A 27,118-nucleotide genomic window follows, 5' to 3' on the forward strand; every position below is an offset into this window, starting at 1 on the left:
GATTTTCATATGTCATGGTTTCTACTTCTAAGAAAGATAAAATAAAAATATGCATTGCTTTGATTGTTACTGATTAGTACTATGGTAGGTATCTCAGTGGTTTAGGTAACTCTTGTGAGTACAGCCAGCCTGTGTGGCCTTGGGCAAGCTGCACGGTCTTAGGGTGCCCCCAGAGGAAGGAAATTGTGAACTACTTCTGAGTATTCTCTACCTGTAAAACCCTGAAAAGGGTCACTGTAAGTCAGAGTTGACTTGATTTGCCTCTACTCACAGGAGGCACAGTGGGGAATCAAACTCCCAATGTCTGGCTCCACAGATACCTAAACCACTGAGCTTGTTAACACAGCCTAAAGTGGCATTTGCCTTTTTTGCAGCCACATTGCACTATGGTTTCCATCCATGAGGTCTCTTCAATAGTGTATCACCATGGCATGAAAACATCTTCCAAGTTGCAATCACCCTCTGTTAACACAATATGACCCTTTTCCCCTTGTCTTAAAGCAATAAGCCCCCTTTCCCAGAGCTGTTAAACAATAGTTCCGAACAACTCACACCACTGGCAACAATAACAACCAGCAGGTTCAGTCCAAAAACATCTGTAGGCATACAGGTTGCCAATTTTTTTGCTACAAGGGTCACAAGATTCGAAACTTTTCATATAAAACAAGAAATCTGGACAGGTGAGGAGTCTTCATTCAGCAATACTGCAATAGTTGTTGTGGGTTTTTTGGGCTCTTTGGCTGTATTCTGAAAGTTGTTCTTCCTAACGTTTCGCCAGTCTCTGTGGCCGGCATCTTCAGAGGACAGCACTGCAATACTTTAAATGGTAAAGGTACCCATTTCAAGACAAACCCAGACAGCATATTAAAAAGCAGAGATATCACCTTGCTGACAAAGGTCCACATAGTCAAAACTATGGATTTTTGGTAGCGATTTATGGAAGTGAGAGCTGGACCATAAAGAAGGCTGAAATCAACCCTGAATGCTCACTGGAGTGACAGATGCTGAAGCTGAGGCTCCAATACTTTGGCCATCTCATGAGAAGAGAAGACTCCCAGGAAAAGACCCTCATGTTGGGAAAGTGTGAGGGCTAGAGGAGAAGGGGATGACAGAGGACGAGATGATTGGACAGTGTCATTGAAGCTACAACATGAATTTGACCCAACTCCAGGAGGCAGTGGAAGACAGGAGGGCCTGGTGTGCTCTGGTCAATGGGGTCACGAAAAATCGGAAACGACTTAACGACTAAACAACAACAACCACCCATTTCAATCTCAGGTAACTTCAATAGGATTTAGAAAGATGATTGCACAGTGTCCTAAAGCAGCCGTGTTCAACCTCTGCCCTTCCAGACATTTTGGGTTTTAACTCCTGGAGGACCAAATATTGAGAATCATTGCTCTAGAAAGCTGGTGACTATCAGCATAGGCAAATCTGAGCCATCTGTGCCAAGCGTCTCACCCCATTCCTTTATTTCAAACAATGGCAGAGGTAATAGCAACCATGCAGCTCTGGAAAAGTGGCTTAGATTCTCACAGTTGCACCCTCACAATCTAAAACTACATACCACTCAATTGCCATGACAGACATTCAGCTTGCACCCATTAAGTGCAACATAATAAGTAGTAAATATAGGTGAATGGCAGGTTGACAAGCACAGCACACTGTGTAAATCAAGACCAAGAAACTAATCTTTACAGAAAGTTCTTGTAAATCTAGTTTATGTTTTCAGGCTTTTAAAAATAGAGAGCATTCAACAATGTTCAAGGAAAAGAGAAACAGTAGGTCTCTGGGACAAACTTCATCACTTGAAAATACACACAAGTGGGAAAAATGTAACGAACACTTCGGTCAAGAAGCATCACCCTTCTTGAACCAACTGCTAGTTTCCCGAGTTCTCAGAATATTTTTAACAACTGGCATACAGTTTGGCACCATATGGCACAACGCACTAGCAAGTAAAGAACTAGATTTAAATATCCAGAAAAATAAAAATAAAAATAAATGTTACAACTACATAGGCTTGGATAAAGATACACAGTGATAGGCTCTGAAGCTCTTCTTACAGGAAAAATGTTGGGGTTATTCCAAATTAAAGCAGAAAGTAACACAAAATGGTGACATTAATAAGCATTGCCACTAAATATAACCATCGTTTTATCACCATTGCAGTTTCTTTCTCTATCCGTATACTTATGTATGGATAGTACACACTTCTTGACTGATTAAAAAGAAAGCAGTGGAGGATTCAGCTTGAAGTTTAAAAAGAAGTGACCCAGATCTAGTTTCTGACTACCATTATCTGAAGATACAGTTTGTAACAAGAAAATCTGGCCACAACATTACTTTCAATTTCCTCTTTAACACAGTAGTTATGCTCACTGGGGAATATTGGAAACTACAGTCCAAAAATGTGACTTTTTAAAGATGATGAGAGGCTACGTTTTGTCTCTTTAACCTTTGTTAGCCACTTGGGGTACGCTTTATTAAGCCAGAGTACAAATATTTCAGTAATCAAGATAGTAACATCTATATCATCCTTCAGTCTATCTATTGGTTCCAAAATGGGATGTACAACCCCCACTCCCAGGAATCATGAAGACATTCTAAGTGGGGCATGTAAGTGTGAGATTTTCATCACCTTTCACATTTGATTTGCTTTTTTCTGCTCTTTTAAAAGATAAATTATGTTTTTATTAACTTTTCATTAAAATTATTTGTGCATACTTCTAATTTATTTTAAAGCAATTTTTTAAAATTATTTTTAACTTTCAGTTATAATTTGATTTTTCTTTTGTTTGTTTAAAAGGGTTGGATGATAGCAAAAAGTTAAGGATAGATATGTGCTTCTTTTAAAAAAAAAACTGGGAGCCACCATACTAGACCAACCTTCCCCAAAATAGTGCTCTTTAAGCAGTTTCATTTTTAACTCTCGTCAGTCCTGGGCAGCATAGCTGTGGAATTATGGGATTTGAAAATCCATGTTAAGAGATTATGGAAGTCATCACTCAAAACATCTGGAAAGCAGCTGGTTGAGGAAAGCAGCACTGGGCCCTTCTAGAATTATGAACACACATGGATGTCTGGTCAGAAGGCAAAGGCGCCTGTCATGAGTTCCTAAACCAGCTAACTTAATGCTAACAAGAAAAAATTGTACCAGTTTTTTCTAGGATTGTACTGTTACCATCTCTGTCATTAGGCAAAGTAAGGGGGTCAGCTGAATTAGCAGATGTTGGATGAGAGATATAGGATGCCTTGTACACCCAAAGCCAGCTGCTCCCTTCACAATGTTGAAGGAAGATTCAATTGACAGTATAGTTGGCTTGGTATATTTAATGGAAAGAAAAGCCATCTTGTCTGTTTCTGGTAGCAAAATATCTTAGACTGGCCCTCATTGTCACCAAAAGCTTTTTCCATGTCAATGTTCCAGGAGGCCAAAATCAGGATTTAGAAGGTGCTTCCCAAGCTCTCCAGCCCATCCTAACATCTCACCTTGTCATATTAGCAGCACACAAGTACCCACAAATAGTTCATATACTCCATGCATAGCTAAGGCAGCACCCTTTAAATATGCTGCCAGCCGGTTTGTGTGTTATCACATCTAAAACAGGTCATGGTTACATATTCGTGATGAACAAGTCCATCAGCTTTTGAGTCAGATCTCAAAGGCTTGAGATTATTCTTGGATTCATATCACATTGTCATCAAACCTGATCTTCCTCTCAAATGCGATTAAAGTTCCACTAGAACTTTGGAGGCCAGAACATTTCATAAAAATGAAATGAAAGGGAGATATACAGATTGCATCAATTAGAGTTCTACTCAGAAGTTACATATACACATCAATACTGAAGATTACAAAAACTCACACATCTCCATTTTGCTTCTTCCTGGCATGGAAAAAATATGCTGAAGTATATTAGCTAAATAAACCCATCCAGGCATTTTACCTTAATGCTAATAATTTTTATTGCTATATTTTCCTTGCTGTTAAAATCAGAACAATATGTGCACTTGGTTTTCCTGCGATAAAAATCTCTTCAGGTCAATCAAAATTTTAGTTGGTTTAAATGGAAAGTACATTAGCAGACAACAGTGGAGGGAATGAAGAGAAAAACAGATATAGCAAGTTATATGAGTGAGAAATTTCTGATAATTAAGAAGGCATGCAACTGTTCTGTTGTTATAAGTAATAGGGGTTTTAAAAGGCTCTACATTTCCTGGAGATATTTCCCTTATTTAATTCATAAGCTACCAGCTGTTGTAGAACTAAAGGATACGAACTCCTCTATTCAAAGGATAATTCTATACAGCAACAAAATATTTGATGTTTGTCATTAAAATGGGTATACCATTCCCGTAATATTAATCTGCTTAGGTAAAGGTAAAGGTTCCCCTTGACATTTAGTCCAGTCGTGTCCAACTCTAGGACATGGTGCTCATCCCCGTTTCCAAGCCATAGAGTCACTGTTTGTCCGAAGACAGTTTCCATAGTCATGTGGCCAGTGTGACTCAACACGGAACGCTGTTACCTTCCCACCAAGGTGCTACCTGTTTATCTACTTGCATTTTTACATTTTTTCAAACTGCTAGGTTGGCAGGAGCTGGGACAAGAGACGGGAGCTCACTCCATCGCGTGGATTCGATCTTACGACTGCTGGTCTTCTGACCTTGCAGCACAGAGGCTTCTCTGGTTTAACCCGCAGCGCCACAACATCCCTTATTAATCTGCTTAGCTTTAGTTTATAAAAGCCTGTAGACAATACATTATGAGAGAATAAAGAAATGAAAACTGGCATCACTTCTTAGATATAAATCACCTACTTTGTGGTTGTCACTAGAGATTAAAGCAAGCTGAAATAGAAATATTCCTTAATTAAATTATGTTAATATAAATGATGATACTACATTTGAGAAATTAGCTTCAGATGTGCTAAAGTGCTCAGAGAAGTTCTAGTAATCCTACCAAAATTAACTATTCATCCAATTAACAGGAATTTTAGGACAGTTATTTTCAGTAATATCTAGTAATATTTTCAGAACTTCTCTGTGGCAGATTTGTTAGTGCTGTGGCACCTTATCATATGAGCAAATATTTTGGGGAATAAATTTTCATGGGCCAGAGGTCATTTTGTTACATACACAGAGGCAGCTTGAGAAGACCTTTGCTAGCCGAAGGGAAGCCATTACATCATTCTGTTGCATTCAGTACCCAGGATAGAAGAAAAGGATGGTTCAGGGTCCAAACTGAAGATGGTCGTATGTAACACCAGAAGTGACATAGATTCACACAAAATTTATATACTGTGTGCTGTTTTGTATACAGATCTGGCAGCAATTAATTTAGGTAGAAAATGCAACCTACCTCAATATACAGTCATGTGAAAAAGAAAGTACATTCTCTTTGAACGCTATGGTTTTATGTATCAGGCCATAATAAAAATTATCTGCTCCTTAGCAGGTCTGAAAATTATGTAATTACAACCTCAGATGAACAACAACACATGACATATACATCATGTCATGATTTAATTTATAGAAATAAAGCCAAAATGGAAAAGCCATGTGTGAAAAACGTACACCTTATAATTCAGTAGCTTTGCAGAACCACGTTTAGCAGCAATAGCTTGAAGTAATTGTTTTCTGTATGACTTTATCAACTCTCATCATTATGGAGGAATTTTGGCGCACTCTTTACAACGTTGTTTCAGTTCATTGAGGTTTGTGAGCATTTGTTTATGCACAGCTCTCTTAAGGTCCCACCACAGCATTTCTGTCAGGTTGAGGTTTCAACTTTGACTGGGCCATTGCAACACCTGGATTCTGCAACATCCTGATCAAGTTCTAATTTGTTAATGAACATTATTACAGCCTTCACTCTCCCTTATTAAAGATATCAATGGGTGGAAAGGACATAATGAAACCCCTTTTGCTAAATAAACGAGCAAATGTTTCCACAACTACATTTTAAGTATCATGAACAAGGTTTACTTCTAACACACTGAATCTGAGGCTTCTTTTGGGGGATTTGGGATCATTTTTTTCTATTTTTAAGACGTTTTTTAAAAATTGTGATAGCGATGCATTAATAGCATATCATGAGCTACTTGTAGAATAGAATATGTTAATTTTTTAAATAACTACCTGACTACAGCATTTGGGGTAGCTTGTCTGCCCATCCTCTTTGTACCACAAACAATACAAAGAACTAAATGTTTTTATGACCTGACTGCTGATTTCCTTATAGTCATGAGTTAGTGACTGTATGACATGAAAAAAGTTAAAAAATAACATCATTTAACATCACAAGTCACATTTACAGTGCCAAGTCATCTTCATATACCTGTTGCTTAAACAAATAAGTTGTTTAAAAAGGAACCAATTCAACTAAATTACTGGGCAGACATCTCAGTTCCACCAGAAAACAATTTCTTGAAGCTGGAGAAAACAGCTTTACAAGATCACATGAATGCATTTTAGCTACTGCTGAAGTCACAATGGCTATATATTCATAGAGAGCTGTGATCTTCCACTGTTCTACAGAGGTCACAAGTAGGTCAAACCCATCTTCCAGGAAAAACTATGGAGTATTTTATTGTCAGTATCAACAAAGTCCCGAAACTGAGATCTCAGTTGATGTGGGACAAAGTACACAATCCATCCCCTTGCAAGCACAATGGTGTGCATAGAAAGACCAGCATAAAGCTTAGTGATACTCCTTGCTCACTCTTTCCACATCACAACCAGCCCTAGGATTCAATCTCTTCCAACCAGGTCACTAGAAGGACATTTGTCACAAATGTGGAAGTTATGAAGCCTTTGACACAGGTCCTTTTGATTGCCCACCAGTATCCAAGGTCACATGGCAGAAGAAGGTAGAAAAAGGACTTCTCAGTGACTGATGCAATCTAGTCTTGCCTCCAATAACCTCTCACTATTACGCAAGACCTTTTCTGTTTTGGAAGATGTTATGCCTTTTTGAGTCCATTATCTTTTGTTTCTAGTTGACAGTTGGTTCTACACTCTGTTCAAACTCCACTACAGTTCTTGATTTTATTCAGTGTTGTAGTGTGCTTCACTGCTGTTCACCATCCCGGCCAACTGTTATGTCTTGTATGGGTGGACGAACAACTCAGAGGACACATCTTCCATCCTAATTTAAATTTAGAACAATGCAAACACAGGCATGCATGAACTCACTACTGGTGTATTACCCTTATTTAACAGATTTCACATATATTGAGACAAGTAGTTCGAAGTGGAAAAGGAAGGGGAAACTAAGAGAAGGACAGAAAAAAGTGCTGAAGGCAAGAATTTCTTCTTGACCTCTGCTGAAAACCAAGAACTCATAACAGTGTCTGCCAAGTTCTTTGGACCTGAGCCCAGGTCACAAGCACCAATGAAATCCTGATGGATATGCTAAGACAAAGCTGTCTTTATGGTGCCACAAGACTCTTTCATGTTCTGAGGGCAGCTGCACCAAAGTAGGACAGCTCTTGCCCTTCCAGGAAAAGTGTGTGTATGTGGGGTGCCTTCTTTGCTCTCTGTACAGCCTTCCCAAGCCTCCACTAGGGCTTCTTCCTGTTCCTCCCCTGCTGCTTATCTGACTCCATGCTCCTTCACCGCCTCTTTTCTCTCTTTGGTGGGTTAATGAAACAATTTCACAGCTGACTTTTTCCAAGTTCAGCATTTTCTTTTCCCCTGTCCCTCTCTTGCTTCTAGATAAGGTTTAAAGGGCTCCCAGCTTACAGTACCAGCCAATAAGCTTGTGCTGCTTTCTAAGTGAGTTGGTTGACATCCAGTGCTCACCGCTACCGTTTTGCAAAGCGTCCATTACCTGCTGCCCATGCAGAGTCACTTTGCCACCAGAGGGGGGATAAGGGTATGGACCCTGGTGAGCCTAAAGGGATTGCCACCAGGATATCGTTTTTGTTTTTCAAAAGACTGACTGAAAGTACAGGGGCCTTGAAAGGAAAATCATGTTTTGGATTACTCCTGTGCCACTTGGATAACATTAGAGCAGGCATATGCTCTAGCATAGATCAACTTCTGCAATTCTTCCAGATTTACTACTAGTATTTATTTATTTATTTATTTATTTATTTATTTATTTATTTATTTATTTATTTATTTATTTATTTATTTATTTATTTATTTATTTATTTATTGGACTTATATACCGCCCCATAGCGCTACAAGCACTCTCCGGGCGGTTTACAATTTTTAATTATACAGGCTACACATCCCCCCCCAGCAAGCTGGGTACTCATTTTACCAACCTCAGAAGGATGGAAGACTGAGTCAACCTTGAGCCGGCTACCTGGGATTTGAACCCCAGGTCGTGAGCACAGTTTTAGCTGCAGTACAGCGTTTTAACCACTGCGCCACGAGTATCTCAATATCACATAAACGGTAAGGATGAAACTTAGAACCAAAAGTTTATAGAAGCCTCTCCTAGGAGCTGACTTTATTGTGAGAAGAGACGTACAGTATATCAGCAAGTGAAAACAGTTCTATGTCCCCTACTACTGATGTTTCTCCAGCAACCACATAATAACCCTGTGCATGTTCTGCTGATGGTCTTATTGTTGCAAAAGTAGATACTGACATTTTCCACATTTCTTCTTTATTGTGCACATGCCAAGGACTCTTAATATCGCTCCATGAATATATAACCATTTTAGGATAGATTAGTATGAGTTAGACAAACCATTGCCTCATTCTGGTTCAGTGTGCACATTTGGAAACCCTGTTTATATATTTTTGCGCTCTTTGGAGAATGCCTGGGCTATTTGAATGGCTTCCGAGCCAAGAATGCTTCTGCCGTTTTTACCTTTAAATTGTGTCTTTTAACATCTTCAAAGGCTCAAATGGCCCATTTAGAGGAAGAATGCAAATGGCAAATGACTAATTTTATATCTAAAAGGATGTTAGGTGTTTTTAACTGAAATGGAAAATAGCAAGAAGGTTTTACTGAGTTATAAAATGTTAACAGCAAAAGAGAGAGAGAGAGTCATTTTTGGAATGTTCAATATCTATTGTCCTTCCATACTAATATATACATTAACATTCTCATTCAGGAGTGCACTGCATTTCTTACTAGGTTCTGCTCAAGAAATCAGACTTTTGATAGGAACTTCCAGCTGGAGACAGCATCCATAAAAGGCCATTTGTGGGTCTAGTTTAGTGTTCAAATTCTGGAGATTAGACCTTCAGGGTCCTCCGTCTCTCAAGAAAAAGCAGCCAAAGAAGATACTTCTGGTGATTCATGTGAATATTCAGGCTAATAAATCCATGATGTGGCTCTTTCCCATTCATGTGTTTGGACACTTTTTAGGAGAGACAATGCTAGTTTCAGAAGCAACCATATTCTATATTCTCTCCAGATGGTCTAGAACAAGGATGGGCACCTTCCAGAGATTGGGGAAAGTACAGCACCCCCCACACCCAATGGAAGCTGCATTCCTCAACCCAAGTTTTAACAGTTTCTTCCCCACCGTGATAAAAGCAGCCTGTTACCTCTAAAAGTCAGGGACATGGTGGTGCTGCGGGCTAAACCGCAGAAGCCTGTGCTGCAGGGTCAGAAGACCAAGCAGTCGTAAGATTGCATCCACGCGACGGAGTGAGCGCCCGTCGCTTGTCCCAGCTCCCCCCAACCTAGCGGTTCAAAAGCATGCAAATGCAAGTAGATTAATAGGGACCACCTCGGTGGGAAGGTAACAGCGTTCCATGTCTAAGTCGCACTGGCCATGTGACCACGGAAAATTGTCTTCAGATAAAACGCTGGCTCTATGGCTTGGAAACGGGGATGAGCACCGCCTCCTAGAGTCGAACACAACTGGACAAAAATTGTCAAGGGGAACCTTTACCTTTACCTCTAAAAGAGACTTCATTTTTTAAAACTTCCAACCAGACAGTACCTCCTGTACCCAGTTATTGAGGCCTACCACTGAAATTTCTAAACATCTGCCTGTCTAGCTACCTAGCTAGTTATTTTCTATTTTTTTCTACTGCATATTCTTTTAAGAGAATTTTAAGCTTTCCTAAATGGCGCTGCCCAACCCAGGTCAAAGTCATACTTTGCTGACACTACAGTATCTCTGTCAAAACTAGGCCTGAGAATGCAGTTCCAAGGGAAGAACTGAAGGCCAAGACTACACAGGCTGGCAGGGCGCAAAACAATTCCCTAACCAGCACTAGGCTAGATTGGCTAGTGGCACTGACAATATATCTACACTTCAGGCCAGCAACAAGAGGGACCATGCCAAGCCACTCTCTCCCCAGGCAACCATCTGCATGTCCATAGATTCCTATCAAAAACAGTAACTAAGGGAAGACTCCGGAAATCATTAAATTTATTTTTTAAATGACTTTATTTTCAAGAAATGGGGCTGACTGCTTCCACACAGAAATGATTTAATATCACAAAAATCAAATTTAAAACGATATATGATTTATTGTGTTTTGAAGCGGCACCTAAACACAAATAAGATCTACTTGAGACAAGTTTTCTTCTATAGTGGCACTCACTCCACAGACGTTGTGCAATCAACAGCAACTTCATCCTGTTTTCGAAACCAAAGTCCATCATGTTCTCCTTTGCCCTTTAAACTTCTTAGCAACATTCACCACTCTTTTTATTGCTTTCCCTTTTTACCGACATTGCTTAGGTTCATACTGACCAATTTAGCTATTTGGTTTGCTGCTTTCATGGTCTCTTGTATCCTTTTATTGTTTGCATTTGTGTTCTTATAAGCCAATCTGGTGCTGTCCAGGGGTGCCAAAGTGGAATGCAAGCATTACAAGTAGGTCAGGTAGCTCAGTCACGCTGTCTTATGTGGAAATTACCTAGAGAGGGTTCAGGAAGGGACCTACTGTTTTACAAGTGACACAGACTTATTCTCTCATCTGGGTTACAGCTTTACACCTGGTAAGTTTAAAAACTTGAAATCAAGTTCAGATTTGAAATCTGGCAACATTTCAAGCAAAACTCTGGATTAAACATGTAAATGCTAGCCTTTCAAGGCAAAGAGGTCAAAACATCTGGCCTGCAAAGTCATTATGACAAACTATCAAGACATGTTTGAACCCAATACAGGTAACTACAATATAAATCTTGCCATCACCACAAAATCTGAAATGTGCTGCTGGATTAAATGGCACTCAAAAATAAACGACAAAACCGCTATACAATGACTGTTTTGCATTCGCTTTTGCGATCGCAAAATGATGTTTTAATAGGCAAAATTCGCTTCCCGACGATCAGTTCCCTGCTTCAGCAACCGATTCTTCGCTAGACGACATTTTTAAAACAGCTGATCGGCGGCTTCAAAATGGACACCCGCTGTGTAAAATGGCTCCCCACTGTGTTTTTGGATGGATTCCTCACTTTACAGGCACTGAAAATGGCTGCCCCTATGGAGGATCTTCAATGGACGATGAGTTTTCAATGTGTTTCAATGGGATTTTTTATTTCGCTTAACAAGGATTTTGCTCTACAGCGATTTCGCTGGAACGGATTATCCTCATTAAGCGAGGCACCACTGTATTCATAGCAAGGTGCCTGGCTCTCTCTACTGACCAGTTCTGGTATTACATTTGAAAATATTTTTTACATATGTTTTTCTTTTTATATTTTTAATATTTTCAGACTGTGGGTAAGTGAATTGGTGTAAACTGATCCTGTGGATAAGGGGGTCCTACTGTATTATGTCTCCTGTAATTCTAAGCCCTCTTCAAGCATTGCCTAATTGGACTGTATCTCATTGTTGGGAATGCTGACTATATCAGTTTCTATACCATTTTTGAAAAAGGTTTTGAGAGATATTGAACTCATTAGTTTCTTTTGTTCAAGTAGAGGGTAGTGTTCCAGTCTCTAGTGTATTACTATCACTGCTCTGTCAACTAATAGTGAGGCTAGCACTTGACACCTGAATAGGGCTTTACTCTCTTTATGTCTAACGTATTTCACAGCAAGTGATCCTGACCCTTTGGCTGCCCAGATGCTTTCAACTTCAGTTCCTTTTATCCCCGTCAACTTTTGAGAATCACTGCTCTACAGCACTCAGAGAGAATGCTGGGTACCTGGTGGGTTAAGCATGTGATAAATAAATAAAATACTGAACAAAGTCAAGTGGAACCAATGTCTAGAACCAGACTTCTGTCTCTCTGATCATCCCATGACAAGACCGACAAATCCAGCTTTTCCCCCTGCAGCATGCTGAATGCTCCCATCACCACAATTCATTCCTTTCCACCCAGCAAGCTTCTTCTTCTTCCTTCACAGTGCAACTTCTACGTGCCTTCCTACATGCCAGCATCTCCAACAGCACATCTTCGCTCCTTCCAGCACAGACCAATTAGAAATGAAGGTGTCATACGATAGACAGGAGCAGCAGCAGCTAATGAGCTCAGCATCACCCAGAACACTGGCAAGACTGGTGTGAAAGCAGACATGCTCAGCATCCCTAGCAATGAGATGAATCCAAGAGGGAAAGAAAGGGAGGCTTGAGATGTTGTATAGACAGTTGCACAGATTCTAAATAACTGGAACAGAGAACAACAGAATGTGGAAACTTAACTTTTTGGGATTAAAATTCCCTGAATTCTTGGTGTTGTAGTCCTCTGAAGTAACTTTTTTTTTCCAAGCACTGAACAGCAGAATTGCCTCTGTGGATCCATATTCAACAAGAAAGCAGACTAACCTTCCTTTCTCATGGAAGATTCCAGAAAGAACATCCAAAGCACATTTCCACAAAACATAAAAGCCCTGCTTCTTGAACTTTCCCAAGAGATGTGGAGCAGGGGGATCATCACAGAACTTCTCCTGCACTTCAGGGAAATTTGCTTCTGCAGTTCAGTACAAGAATAGCTGCAAAACTATCTTGAGGAACCAACCAGAAGTTTAATCCTGCTTTGATGTTGGAGAAGGGGAGACTCTGCAGGAAAAGATCAAGGGAACGATGAATGGTTGGCTATCTTTGAGAGCCAAAATCTGAGGTGAACTGCCCGGAATTCTGAAGTAATTCTTAGACTTTGCACATCTCCTCAATCTCTCTTTCTCACATACAACATGTTTATCCTTTGCTTGCCAGCTTCTATAATAAAGGGATAAAGAAGTGACGGGGCTTCGAGTTGCTAATACATGATTCATAGGAATGAGTTACAAGTTCCTGTTCATCCCCATGCTATAACTTTGTACTCTTTATCGCACTGATTTCTAGAACTCAGACCCTTCTCAGAAAGACCAGAGGACGGATGGGGACAGATGTCATCAGGGCCAGCCCTAGGTTAAAGAGTGCCCTATGTGAGAACTGCCAGCACTAACCAGGGGTTTATGTGGCATGGAGCTGGTGTGATGCCATAGGTTCTGTTCTTGCCTCCACAAGGACTTGTGTGGTGTGTACATATGTGAAAATTAAGACACACAGACTACATGGAAGAATTTTTGCTTGCAGCTCCTCCTTGCTCTGCTATCATAAGAAAACAGGTATCAGTCTATGCTTCTCTTGAATACCTTCTCCAAAATCCAAAATCCTCCAGGTAGAGCTTCTTTCTGCTTCCTGAGGCCTAGCCGCACAGATCTGACAATGGCTCGCTGCTAGTCTTCTCTACTAGTCACTCACAAAGGATTTCTCCATTAAGGTCTAGCCTCCTTTCACCTCTATGTTCCTCCTCATGGTAGCTACCACAGAACATTATGGCCCGTGAATATGGAAATCTTCAGGTGCAATGCACTCTCTTGCTGCTGTCAATAATCTCCTAGTAGATCTTGAGTAATAAGGACAAGCAGCATGCTGTGTCGCAACTAGAGATGAGCATGAACCACCAAATGGCAATTCATCTTGGTTTGTGGTTCATCAAGGTTGACAAACCATGAATTTCCAAATGATTTAATGACGAACCACGAATCAGTTTGTTACTGCTTTTTTTTAAAAGACAGCCCATGGCTTGGACGAACCCAAACTGATCTGAAGCAATGAACTGGTGATTTCTCATGAATTTCCTAAACTGTTTTGGGTTTTGTGTCCATCTCTAGTCACAACCCTTCCTTAAAGCTTTTCCTATTCCTTTTTGCTTTATAACCAAAACTGTAACCAGAGGTTGCCTAACCAATATTATCTCTATTGCTGTTCAGACAATAAATTAAAATAAAATCTTAGCTTACAGTGAGTGACACTGACCACTTTTATAGCTGGACTGCAGGACTAGAGCAAGAGCTTTCCTTCCAGACTCCCAAGCTTATACTTTACAAGCCACTGAAGTCTGACCAAAGAAAATAATCCCCTTACTCATTTTTTCATTAATCTGAATGCTCATCAATGACTTAAACCATTGTTTAATATTCAAATTAGAAACTGTTCCAAATATAGCTAAATAAAATATCTACCTCATCACACTGGGGAGAGGTCCTGGAACATCCAAATTACATGTTAAGATTCTGTGTCATCTTACACGCTAATACACCACTTCCTCTTTCTATGGAAACCTTTAACAAAATACCAAGAATCTGGTAAGCAATCTGGCAGCCACAGACTAAGATCCAGTGGTATGTTCAGGAATTGAGGTGGGGTATGTTTTCTTTGCAGAGAACTGAGATGAATTGCCTTGGTTTTCCTCTCAGACACTGCACCTTTCCAGTGTTACCATTATGCATGGCTTGTGCAGGGCTGAAAGATGCATCAGTGTTACAAACTGCACTGCTCCCTGACTTTTCCCCTTCAGTATCCATGTACAGGGCCTAGAGTGAGCTGCCTCTTATTTGCTGTTCTGATTTCGGCACCACTCCTGCTTCAGTTTAAGGATCTCAGTGAAATCTCTGTCATGGGGTGTGAGTGGCACTCAAAATGGTGAATACCTGTCAAGAAAAACAATGCTCAAACATTGATTTTTTTTTCAGTCAGTGTCCAACATTATTCAAAAACCAAAGTTCAAAAAACAATATTTTTGACCAATGCCAGTGCAATATGCAAGACAGAATAATCACAAGTTTTATATTTGTTCTTCTTTCTTTCTTTCTTTCTTTCTTTCTTTCTTTCTTTCTTTCTTTCTTTCTTTCTTTCTTTCTTTCTTTCTTTCTTTCTTTCTTTCTTTCTTTCTTTACTTACTTACTTACTCACTTACTTACTTACTTACTTACTTACTTACTTACTTACTTACTTACTTACTTACTTACTTACTTACTTACTTACTTACTTACTTATTCTTTTTTCCCTTTTTCTTTTTGGTAATGGTCACTATCCATCCGTAATCACAGTTAGAGATACTGTATTTGCTGGCATATAAGACTACTTTTTTTGCCCTGAAAAACATGCCTCCAAGTGGGGGTGGTTCGTCTTATACGCTGGGTGCACTTCAGTTGAGATAAACATAGCTGCCCATAGTAGCCTCCCGATGCCTGCCCACCTCATTCTACATACCGTCCAGTATCGTGTGGTATCCAGCGTGGCCGCGGCGAGCATCAGCAGCGAGACTGGGGTGCCAGCCTTTTCGACATGACTGGCCTGTTCTGCTCAGCAGGAAGCAGCGGCACTCCGGCCTGCCCCTTGTCTATGCAGAGCTCACACATGCGCACTTGCGCACTAGTGCCAGTCACAGGGAGATGCAGGGGCGGGCTGGAGGTGCTGCAGTCACGCTGCGGCCATACAATGGTGACAACGAATAGCACCTTTTATTTGGTGTGTGGAAGGTGTGCGGAAGAGGGGGTAGTCTTATACGGCGAGTATATAACAAACTCTATATTTTGAGTGGAAATGTTGGGGGGTCGTCTTATACGCCCAGTCGTCTTATACACCGGCAAATATGGTATATACACAAAGCACAGGCACAGAACTCTGACTGACACTTGCCTTCACCTCAGTACCCCAGGTGACCACCCAACTTTCTCACCCTTAAAGACAGCCCTGGACATTACTGTTGGATTTTATGTTTTCAGAAAAAGGGAGTCAGGCCATTGTGTGCGCATTTCTGTCCAGCTATAAGGGGGTGCTGATAAGTATTGAGCCTTACCCAGAAAAAAATTGAGCGAGGAAGCTATAAATTGCAGGGTGTATTGGCCAATTTATCTATATTCAACAGTGCAAAAATCAACTACCTATGATTTTAACTTAACTTTCATGTTCAGGTCCAAAGTGAACATGGCAGCACCTCCAGAAAAGTTCAATGTGGAAGAGCACAGGACCATAATCAAGTTCCTGTTTCTCCAAGGGAAAGGTGCAAAGCAGATCCATGATGAAATGTCACAAACTATGGGTGACAGTGGCCCTTCATATGCAACAGTTAAACATTGGGTTGTCAATTTTTAAACTGGCCATTTCAGTGTCAAAAGTGAGAAACCCAGTGGAAGGCCTGTTTCTGTCTCTGTGCCTGCAAATGTGAAAGCCATCCATGACATTATCACGGAGGACTGCCGAATATCAGCCAAAAGTATCGCTATATATCTAAGAACATCACGTGAGAGAGTTGGTGCCATTATCCACAACGACTTGGAAATGAGAAAGCTGGCAGCAAAGTGGATCCCCAAATTTTTGACAACCGAACAAAAGAGGAAACTTGTGGAGTCTTCGGTGGCTGTTTTGGAACATTTTGCAAGAAATGAGTCAGATTTCCTGGACAAACTGGTAACTGGTGATGAGACATGGATCTACTGTTATGATCCTGAGACAAGGGAACAGTCTAAGGAATGGAGGCACAGTGGTTCCCCCAGGCCAAAGAAGTTTCGAGTGCAGAAGCAAATGGGAACAGTTTTTTTGGGATAAGAAAGGAGTTCTGCTGGTGGACTACCTCCAACAGGGTTAAACCATCAATGCAAAATATTATTGTGCTTTATTGATGAAGTTCAGGCAAAACATCAAGGAAAAACGTGGAGGAAAGTTCTCCAAAGGTATAATCCTGTTGCATGACAACGCCTCGTCACAAACTGCAGGTGAAATAATGCCAAAACTGACCTCCTTAGGCTTTCATGTGATGCCCCATCCACCCTATTCTCCCAACCTAGCTCCTTCTGACTATTATCTGTTCCCCAAACTAAAAAAAAAACATACCTAAAGGGACAAGGATTTGGGAGTGTTCTGGAGGCAACTAATGCTGAAAATGAGTGGTTACACCAGCAGTTGGAAGAATTTTATTTGCAGGGACTTAAGAAGCTGTAGGACAGATGCTGCAAGTGCATTGACGGCCTGGCGGAATATGTAGAAGAGTGTGGCAGTTACAGCTTCCTAGCTCAATTTTTTTCTGGGAAAGGCTCAATACTTATCAGCACCCCTCCTATAAGAAACCTTCAGCATACACAGCAAGAGTTCTTGTGATCCTTCCAAGGTACCTAAACCTATGACCTTGATAATGTACTTCTTGTCTCTGAAGAAATGGACCGTAATCTACAAAAGCTCACACTGAAACAGATTTGCTAGTGTTAAGACTGCCACAATACTTTCTGCTTCTTTTCCTCACCGCGCCCCCCCCCCCCGTCCCTCTTCTGCACATCCAGCCCTGAGGAAGCCTTCTGCGTAACTCAAAAAGTACGCTCGCTATGCGGTGCCGTCCTCGTTGAGCCTGACAAGGCACTGGCGGCACTGCGCACTTGGGCGAGCCTTGCAATGGACCAGCCTCTTTGACGGCACCTTGGAGAGGGGCGCGTTCACCGCGGCCAACCCATCCTGCCTCCCGAGGAAAGCCGCCGCCCCCGAGAGCCCACACGCCTTTGGAGAAGCGGGCTCTTTGCACCGGGGGCGGCACCGGGCTTTCTCACCAGGCGCTCTTCCACGGCGTTAGGCGTCCGTCCCGTCTCGTCTTCCCGCCGGGACTGGCCAATGCCCGGCAAGCGGGGCGCCCCTTACTTACCTTCTCCTCCGGCAGAACAGCCACAGCGCCCAGAGCGCCAGGGCAGTGGCCAGCACCAGGCCAGGCGTGTGGCAGGTCAGCAGCTCCACCAGGACCATGGTGCCAGAGGCTCGCTCGCTCGCTCCCTCGCTGGCTTCGGCGCGCTTCTGTGGCCGTCCCGCCGCCCTCGCCAAGAAAAGTTCTGGCGGGGAAACTCCGAGCCTCCTTCTTTTTTTTTTTCCTTCCCCCTCCTTTCTTTCCCTCCCCCTCGTTCCAGGAAGTTTGGCTCGCCGCACAAATGAAAAAAAAAAGGAGCCAAGGCGGCTGCGATTGGAGGGCCGGGGCCTTTGGGCGGCTGCAGGCGGGACTCCGAGGCCCTTCCCCTCGGGAGCGAGAGATCCCTCGGCAGCCTAGCCGGCGCGAAGAGGTGAGGAGCGGAGGGATCGTGTGCCTCCCGGGTCGCTCCCTCCCCTCGCCTCGCCTCGCCTCCCTTTCCCACGCCAACCCTGAAGCGGCTGATTGTTCCAGGTTGCCAAAAGGGGGAGAGACGGAGCCCAGCGTTGTAAATGAAGCGTCTGGAAAAGTTTCAGCCTTTGGACATCAGGAAATTCCCCCGAGCAGGCCGAATTGGAAACGATTGCTCGGATGTAGGGCACACCGGCCCCCCCCACACACACACAGCGGGTGTTGGAGTTGGCCTTACCGACAGTGTGTTGTTTCAAGCAGGGTTCGTAAACATTTGCTCTTGGAACGGCAGTTTTCCAGCCAGTTTTTGCGGTCCAAAGACATCATTTTTCCAACTGCTGCTTGTGAGCCATCCTTGTAACATATTTTGGTTCTCTGGAATGGGCAATGAAGGGCTGTTTATTTTACAAAAGACCTGCTTCTGAAAAAAAAACCTTGGAGAAATGGTTCACAGGCATGACTCGGTAGGACTGCCCTCCTGTTGACTTTGACTAAAGCACTGCAACAATGAGTATCTGAACTTCAATATTTACCCCTTCAGCGCAATCAATAATGACATGCATTTACAGTATAAGATTAATATACAATACTGTAGTATCATGGCAGAGCTCCTAAATCTTAACCCAGACCAGCAGCAGGAAGTTTCCTTATCTAAGGGGAAAGTGTGGGAGAGTGAATGCACTATTCTTGAAAAAATGCACTATATACTTCTGTATTTGGAATTAATGCCAGGTCCCTAGTATTCATTACTGCTTCCTCCCAATATAGACAGGATGGCAGTTTCAGCACTAAACTCCAAGGATAAGATAACAAATAAAATGTCCTGTCATATATTTGTCTAAGCTTTTCAGTTCCCTAGCCACACAAACTGCTTTTTGCCCTGTGTCCCTATGACAATATAGAGCATCTTGGTGGTAGAAAAGGCATGCTTTACCTTACTTTTACTACTTTACTTACTTTACTACCTTTACTGCCTGTCTTAAAGCATTTTTGATCATGCTTTTTGGCAGAAAACGTAACTTGCATGTCTGACAGGCAACTGATAAAGGAAAGCATTCTGTGTCCGCAGGCTTAGAGACATGGAACAAAAGGAAAAAGGGGTGAGGAGGGTAGAGAAAAAAAGCAAACAGGCTCCCATTCTGTTCACTTCATTAAGAAGTGTGGCAATTGTTTCTTCAAGAGAATCAATACTGCAATCTTGTATGTATGTACTCAGAAATTAGCCTACCAGTGTTTAAGATGTGAGTGTAGAGCAAATTAATGCAGGGATCATCCACCACCACCACCACCACCACCACCACGAGCAAGAAGTGACAATGACTAAACTGCGGCTGTCATGCTTCAGGCACATCACATGAAGACAAGACTCACTAGAAATGGCAATAATGCTGAGAAGAAGTTGAAGGAAAGATTGAACATGAGATTAATGGGCACAATAAAGGAAGCCTTTAGTTTGCAAAAACTAAACAGAACCATGAATGATAGGACCTTCTGGAGACTATTAATTCATAGAGTTGCCATAAGTCAGAAGTGACTTGATGGCACATATTTCTTCCAGAGTCCATCCTGGATCTTATTTCATACTGAGCAAAGACCTCCTTGCGATGGATAGAAGCATTTCCTGTATGGGAAAACAGACTCCGCAGCTGGATACAGTGGTCATGCAAATGCCTCAAAAGCAATGATGCTGACATTAGATAATAGTTTCCACAGGGATGTCTAAGAGAAGACAGACCTCCAGGTGTGTAGATGTCAGATAAAGGGAAACACAAAGCTAATTAGGCAGTTCAGCAAGGGCATACCAACTGTAGTTTCTTGAAAATCTCATTGAGCTCAATTCTGAACTGTTGTAGGAAAGTAGAAAGTAGTTACTGGCTTCAATATCATTTGGGTATAACTTCAGTAAAGTTCAAGGCTTGTTCATGCCAATTTGCATCAGAAGAAGTGGGAAAGCATATACAAAATGTGCCTTTAAGACTTCTCAATACTTTGTGTATTTTCCCATGTAATAAATGAGATTTAATTTCTCACTACTGTACTTCCTAAGGCTATAATGCTGTATAGATTTACCTGTGAGTAATCTGTACTTCTGAGTAAACGTGGATAGAATTACATGTTAACTCTGATACTAATTCACATTCAGGATTATGTTTGCCTCCAAAGAGGATAACTGGCAAGTGCACCCTTTTAATATAGATAATAGATATACACAGATGTGTGTAGGCAAATAATTTATTTATTTATTTATTTTATTTATATCCCGCCTATCTGGTCGTGTGAGGACCACACAAATAAAAGTTGTGTATGCAAACATGCATAGCATTAAGGAGACAATGACTCCCAAATGAGTGTATAAGAATGCTACACACATTTGTAGGCACATCTTATATTTGCATATGTATAATGACAATTAGAAATTCATCACATTTTTGCCAATTTCTGCTTCTGAAAATAACATTTACAATAAATTTAGATGAGGAAGAGAAATGTAGAAATTTTTTCCATTCCTAGGTATTCCTTTGTTTCTTCCTTTTCCAGGATTAGGTGTCATTAATTTTTGCAGGAGTAAAAAGAGATTGGATTAAGGGGAGGAGACAGTCTACATCTCCCAGTGGGCCAGATCTGGTCTTTGGACTGTCAGCTGCAGACCCTTTACACAAAAAGATATGCAACAGACTTTTGGATATTGCAAAGATATGCAACAGACTTTTGGATATTGCTTTGGGTTTTCGTTTTAGGTGCAATATCTTTTAAAGAGTCAAATGCAGAATCTGAGTATATTGAGTCTTTCATTTTAGTCAGACTATAGTTGAGGGATGGTTCACAATGACAAAGATGTTGACTCTGGAAACCATTTACAGAACTGGAATAAAGCTGGTGTAGAATTAACGAATCCTGCAACTTCAGTTTCAGTACAAACATTTGGGATGGCAAGGAACAGAGGTTGCCTTTCCTGCCAAGTGTTTTTGAACCCTTAGATGACCTTCCATGTTTCTTACTGTGAACATGATTCTTTTTCAGTTTATGATGCTCTTTTCCTCCTCCTAAGAGGGAGAAGGTTTCCTCTGCCAGCCCTTCCTCTTCTTCCTTGTCTCCACTGCTCCTAGTCTGGCAGCACTATTTATTTAGTTTTATAATGCACAATTGTCTGAAGTTAAACTGTTGAGTTGTGTGGTGCCTTGCTGCTCATGAAGCCTACAATCAGAGCAGGACTCAGACTCAAACAGTAGACAGCAAAATCCTAGTCCCCCCCTAGATTTCAAGTTAGGTAAGGTATATTTTTGGACTCCAACTCCTAGATTTAGCCCAACTTCCCAACAAGTGTTGAAATGCCAGCTGGAGAATTCCAGCAGATGTAACTCTGCCTAGTGTTGCAGGTTCTCAATGTGAATCTGACATTTTAGATTTTCCTAGAGGGTGTGTTCACATGTGGACATTGATTGTAATTTGCCAGTGTGACGTGTTCCCCAGTGATCACACAATGCATACGGAAATGCATTCCAACCCGATGCTAATCTGTGCCCAAGCTGGGCCTGTTTGATCCAGCTGCAGGGTTGCTACTTTTGGGGAGTGAACTGGAGCAATCACCCAGCACAAAGAAAGGTCACTTTAAGGAAGATCACTCCCTTTAAAGCAACTCTATCCTATGGGATCAGGTGTGTGCCTTTGCAGACTTCTAATCACACATTTAGTTCAGTGCTCCTCTTTCAAAACATATTAAAAATAAAACCTCAAAATACAGTGAGGGCATCTGAGACAGTTCCTAATCCTGGGAAAGAAAGATGCTAACCTGCATGAGAACTTAAGAAGAGTGGCCTTTGGTTCAAATTTTCTGGCTCTACATTCTGCCACCAGTTTCCAGGATACTCCCATGAATGGGTTGAAATCAACATACCCACCCCTATCACTTGCCAAAACTTACAATTCACTGGGCAAAGCTCTCTTTTTCTTCTTTTCTTTTCATCAGGGAGGTACCCAATAGCACTTCTCAGAACACCCCAACAAGCATGGCCCCTTTGAGAATCTGGGAGCTGTAATCTGGAAAAGTAACTTTCCCCCATCCTGATTTTAAAAGGTACAAATCTGTACTGTCTCCCCACCAGCCGGTGGACAAAAGGCTGTCTTACCCCCTGCTCCCCAGGGATCTCCCAATAATCTTTGGGTAAGGCAGCACCTCTTTGTGGACCTTCTATATCCCCTCAGCCTCCTGCGGATTCTAAACTCTATTTGGCTTTGTTGGCAGCCTGGCTTCATGAGCCACAGGCAGAACATCTGGCCTCATTTTTGAACTGCTTGCCTTAACCCCCACTTTTATAGCATTTCTGCCTGACAGAGAATGTAGGAGAACTCAAAAGCTGACTTTATTTGCAACTGTTAAGAGGTCCCACGAAGGGCGATTGTCCTACTGTGAAAAAGCCACTTTTTGTACTTTCTTGTTAAAAGATATTTTGACAGTTCCTGGTGGCAGAATTTTTTTTCTTTTCTTCCCTCCTCCTTTTATTGACAAACTTTGGGGGGGGGGGATAAGAGAGATTTTAATACAGGACCTATAAACCAGTTACCCATGCAATCACGTAACAACAATAAATTCATCTCTGTGAATAATACAGCCCATCTTTGCATCCTATTGAACGTCAAGGGTAGCACGCCAGTACCCCAGCTGACTTTTCAAAATCTCACTCTCCCCATTTGACTCCAAACCCAAAACCAGCACTGTGGCTGCTTCTTCTTCTGCAGCAGCAGCATGGGGAGGCGGGTGGGAGGAGAGGTTGGGGCTTCAAGCTCTTTAAAATGTGTGTGGTTCACTGAATATTTCAGCAGGCTGCCAACGTACCCCTGGGGAATACAAGAGTGAGAAGGGAAATTGAGGTTTAACACCTTACACACTTGATGTAAACCTGAATGAAATGTTACAGGGCACAAAAAAAATAATGTTGTGTCGAACCCAAGAGGTCGGCTGCAAACAAGAATGGAAAGAGAATTTCAAGAATTCTTCCAAAGGGAGAGCTGTCGGTGGCCCTTTATCAGCCTGCATCTAAGAGCAAGTTTTGTTCTTCCTGTTCATGCTGGCTTTTTCAGTTGGATTGTGCAATATCATGAGTGTTTCATTTATTGGGTCCTGCGTGGCTCCTTATTATTTTCTATTTTTTACTTACTCTGCAACGCAAATTGAAGTCAGCTAGAAAGATCTCATCCTAGAAGAAAATTGTACCCTTGCATCCATTTTCCTGAAATGCTGCATTAAATAGAACTTACATTTGAGTCTATGTCTATATAATTACATCCTGTGAAAAATATAAAATAGCTATTTTCATGAAGACAACTAAAACTTGCCCCCTCGTTTCTCATGCGCACTGAGATGTTTGTTATCAATCGGTATTAAATTGCAGGTGAGAGGTGCCTAGCTTTAGCTTTGATGATCCCCCAAAACACGCTTTCTTCTTCATAGTGTTCTCCAGAAATTTTGAACCCAATAACCAACATCCTAACTATTTGCTATATTGGCTCAGGTTGGTGAGAAATAAAGTCAAAAATATCTGAAGAGTTAAAGTCCAAAACAATTGGAGAGCACCATGTTGAGAAAGGCTGCTCCAAAGGGAAGTATAGAAGCCCACACATGAACATATACTTCAATCTGTTATCCATCCCCTCCATTCCCTCATCCAAGTTATTTACAGAAATGATGAACCACAATGAGCCCAGGATAGATCTTTGTGGTCACTTCTTTCAAGGATGATGAGTCATTGCTATTGCCCATCAGCATCTAACAGTAGCACAATCTGCCACTAGAATATCATAGCAGACCTTATAAAAGGTCTAAAGGTAAAGGTTCCCCTTGACAATTTTTGTCCAGTCATGTTCGACTCTAGAGGGGGTGCTCATCCCCGTTTCCAAGCCATAGAGACAGCGTTTGTCTGAAGACAATCTTCCGTGTTCACATGGCCAGTGCGACTTAGACACGGAACGCTGTTACCTTCCCACCAAGGTGGTCCCTATTAATCTACTTGCATTTGCATGCTTTCGAACCGCTAGGTTGGCGGGAGCTGGGACAAGTGACGAGCACTCACTCTGTCACGTGGATTCGATCTTACGACTGCTTGGTCTTCTGACCCTGCAGCACAGGCTTCTGTGGTTTAGCCCGCAGCGCCACCACGTCCCTGACTTTTAGAGGTAACAGGCTGCTTTTATCATGGTGGCAGGTCTTAGAAATCAAAGGTTTTTTTGCCCCTGAGAGCTCACAGACAGTGTTTAATTATCTGTTCTAGAGCCTTTCCTAATATTGATGTCAAGATGACTGGTCAATAATGAATATGTGGCCCTTCTTATCCCTGTGAGTAGAAAAGGTACAACCAAAAATGACAGGAGGTCACTTACAGGTACAATTAATTGGACTATTTATCTAAATTTAGCACAAGGAACAAGGAGCAATTGTGAAGACCTTTGGTTAGTTTTAAAAGGATGAAACATTTTAAAGTAGGAGTGACAGCAGCAACATTTCTTGAAGGAAATGATAACATTCACCAAAATTGTTAATGTACAGAAATTTTCCCACGCAAACTGTGATTTGGCCCTTACTAAAGAGCTTAGAATAGGCATCCTTCAGACTTGAGAGACTATGGTAACATGCTCTGAATGGAAGACTTGGAACAGCATCTAGTGTGGCTGAGAAGGCCAATTCAAGAGTGACAATCCCTTCCACACTGAAGACAAATACAGTCTGTCCCTTGTCCATCTCCTTGATTTTGCTGGTTTCAGGATTCCCTCTTTGCCTCGGGTGCTGGACAAGCATCTCTTCAAAATGGGAGAGGCCATGCTGCACCGCCTGCCCCCAGGCTGAACGCTCAGATGTCAAGGTTTCCCATCTGTTGAGGGCCATTCATAAGGCCTTCAGATCTTTGTATCGCAGCTGTGGTCTCCCTCTGGGGTGATTTCCCTGCACTAATTCTCCATACAGGAGATCATTTGGAATCCAACCATCAGCCATTCTCATGCCATGCCTGAGCCAATTCCCTTTTGCTCAGCCAGCTCACTTTAGAAGAGCAGCACAATCCATTGTGGGCCTATCACCAGGTGAGTCTGTTCCCCTCCCTGCAGAATTAGAAACATTGACACATAACTGGAGTAACAAAGGTCTGCAGTTCCTCTGATCTGAGCATTGAGGTTGAATCCAGTCCCATCAGGGGACCTGAGTGCTCCGTGATGTATCCCCTTATCTTCCCAGTTCAAGCTGGGCGATAACACCGGCATGGCAGCAACTGGAGGAGTGCAGGCCACTCCGTGTCTCCTTGCCACACAGGGGCAAGGTCAGACTCCCATTCTGCCCCCCCCAAGCTAGGAGACTTCACAGTCCCATACCTTGGGCCCCTGAAGGAGTTCCTTACCAATAGGGGCTGGCAGGTCCAGGCCTGCCATCCACCATTCTCCTGGATCCATCCCAATGCTCCTGAAGTGCCAACAAATTGTGACAGGGACAAGAAAAGGAAACCATTAACAACCACAATGTGCCATAGAACAAAAGTACCATAAGCCATGTCACTATGCTTTCAGTGTGGGTGGGTTTGGGAACAGTGCCCAGAAGCAACTGAGATCCCAGCAGTCAGAGATCTTACTATATGCTGGGCTGGCAAACTGGATTGAAAATTTCTTCCTTCAGATCCACCAATCAGCTGCTGGCCCCATTGCTCCCCCCCAATCAGGGAACACCTGCACAATTCTGGCCGGGTGGGTGGTTCCCAGCGGGCTGTGTTGCAGCACCACATGGACCGAGGACATTTTGGAAGCATAGTTGGGGAGCGGGGAACTAGGCTCCCACTTCACCCACAATGGTAAGTCTTGGGCCATCTTTATCCCTCTATTTCCGTCTCTTGACAATAATTATTCCTATTTTCCTGTTGATTAGACATTAGTTTCTTGTTATCATTTAATTTTATACCAACATTCTCTCATTCAGTTTTCAGTTCTTCCAAACTGATCAGTAATCTGATCTAGGAGGGCATTATTCAGATCCTCAGATCTTTGTAGTAGATCACAGAATAATGATTATTAAAAGGGCCTAAAAGGGCCCCCTGGTCAATGCAGGAATGCAAATCAAAGGATATCTGCCAAGTGGTTGTCCAAATCTCTATTGAATGTCTCCAGTGTTGGAGCACTCACCACCTCTCGAAGTAATTGATACCATTGCCATACTACTCTAACAGTTAGGAAGTTTTTTCTGATATTCAACCAAATCTGGCTTTGTGTAACTTGAGTCCATTGTTGTGTGCCCTGCACTCTGGGATGATCAAGAACAGGTCCTGCCCCTCCTCTGAGTGATAGCCTTTCAAGAATTTGAAAAGTGCTATCATATCTCCCCTCAGTCTTCTTTTCTTGAGGATAAACATGCCCACTTCTTTCAGTCTTTCCTCATAGGGCTTGGTTTTCAGCCCCCTGATCATCCTTGTTGCCCACCTCTGAACTTGTTTGAATTTGTCAGCATCCTTTTTGAAGTGCAATTACCAGAACTGGACACAATACTCAAGATGAGGCCCAACCAATGCTGAATAGAAGGGAACTAGTACCTCCAAGGATTTTGAGATTATACTTCTGTTAATGCAGCCTAAAATAGAATTTGCATTTTTGTAGCCACATCACACGGTTGGCTCATATTCATATCCCAGAGTAAGATTGCTGTTGCTTCTTTCTCTTTTGATTTTACCCAAAGACTCTCCGCCAGCACCTCATGCTCCAACTCATGAATCAACTCAGAGTTGTACATGTCATTCACCTAAAATTCTACTCATTGTTCCTTCCTGTTTCATCTATTCCTTTTGAGTACCTTCAAGCACCACATTCCGGT

The 27,118-nt window shown here is 42.1% G+C and overlaps 1 protein-coding gene across 1 annotated transcript in view; it reads right to left on the reverse strand.

The window, feature by feature from the left end:
• CYP7B1 (cytochrome P450 family 7 subfamily B member 1) overlaps positions 1 to 24,435 on the reverse strand; it is a 137,562-nt gene extending 113,127 nt beyond the window's left edge. The window contains exon 1 of the mRNA XM_020811783.3: positions 17,839 to 24,435. Within this exon, the coding sequence (XP_020667442.2) occupies positions 17,839 to 17,936 (98 nt within the window). The 5' untranslated portion in view covers positions 17,937 to 24,435. The remainder of the gene's footprint in view (positions 1 to 17,838) is intronic.
• Positions 24,436 to 27,118: the final 2,683 nt, after the last annotated feature.

Source organism: Pogona vitticeps, chromosome 4 (assembly GCF_051106095.1).
Source record: "Pogona vitticeps strain Pit_001003342236 chromosome 4, PviZW2.1, whole genome shotgun sequence".
Taxonomy (NCBI): domain Eukaryota; kingdom Metazoa; phylum Chordata; class Lepidosauria; order Squamata; family Agamidae; genus Pogona; species Pogona vitticeps.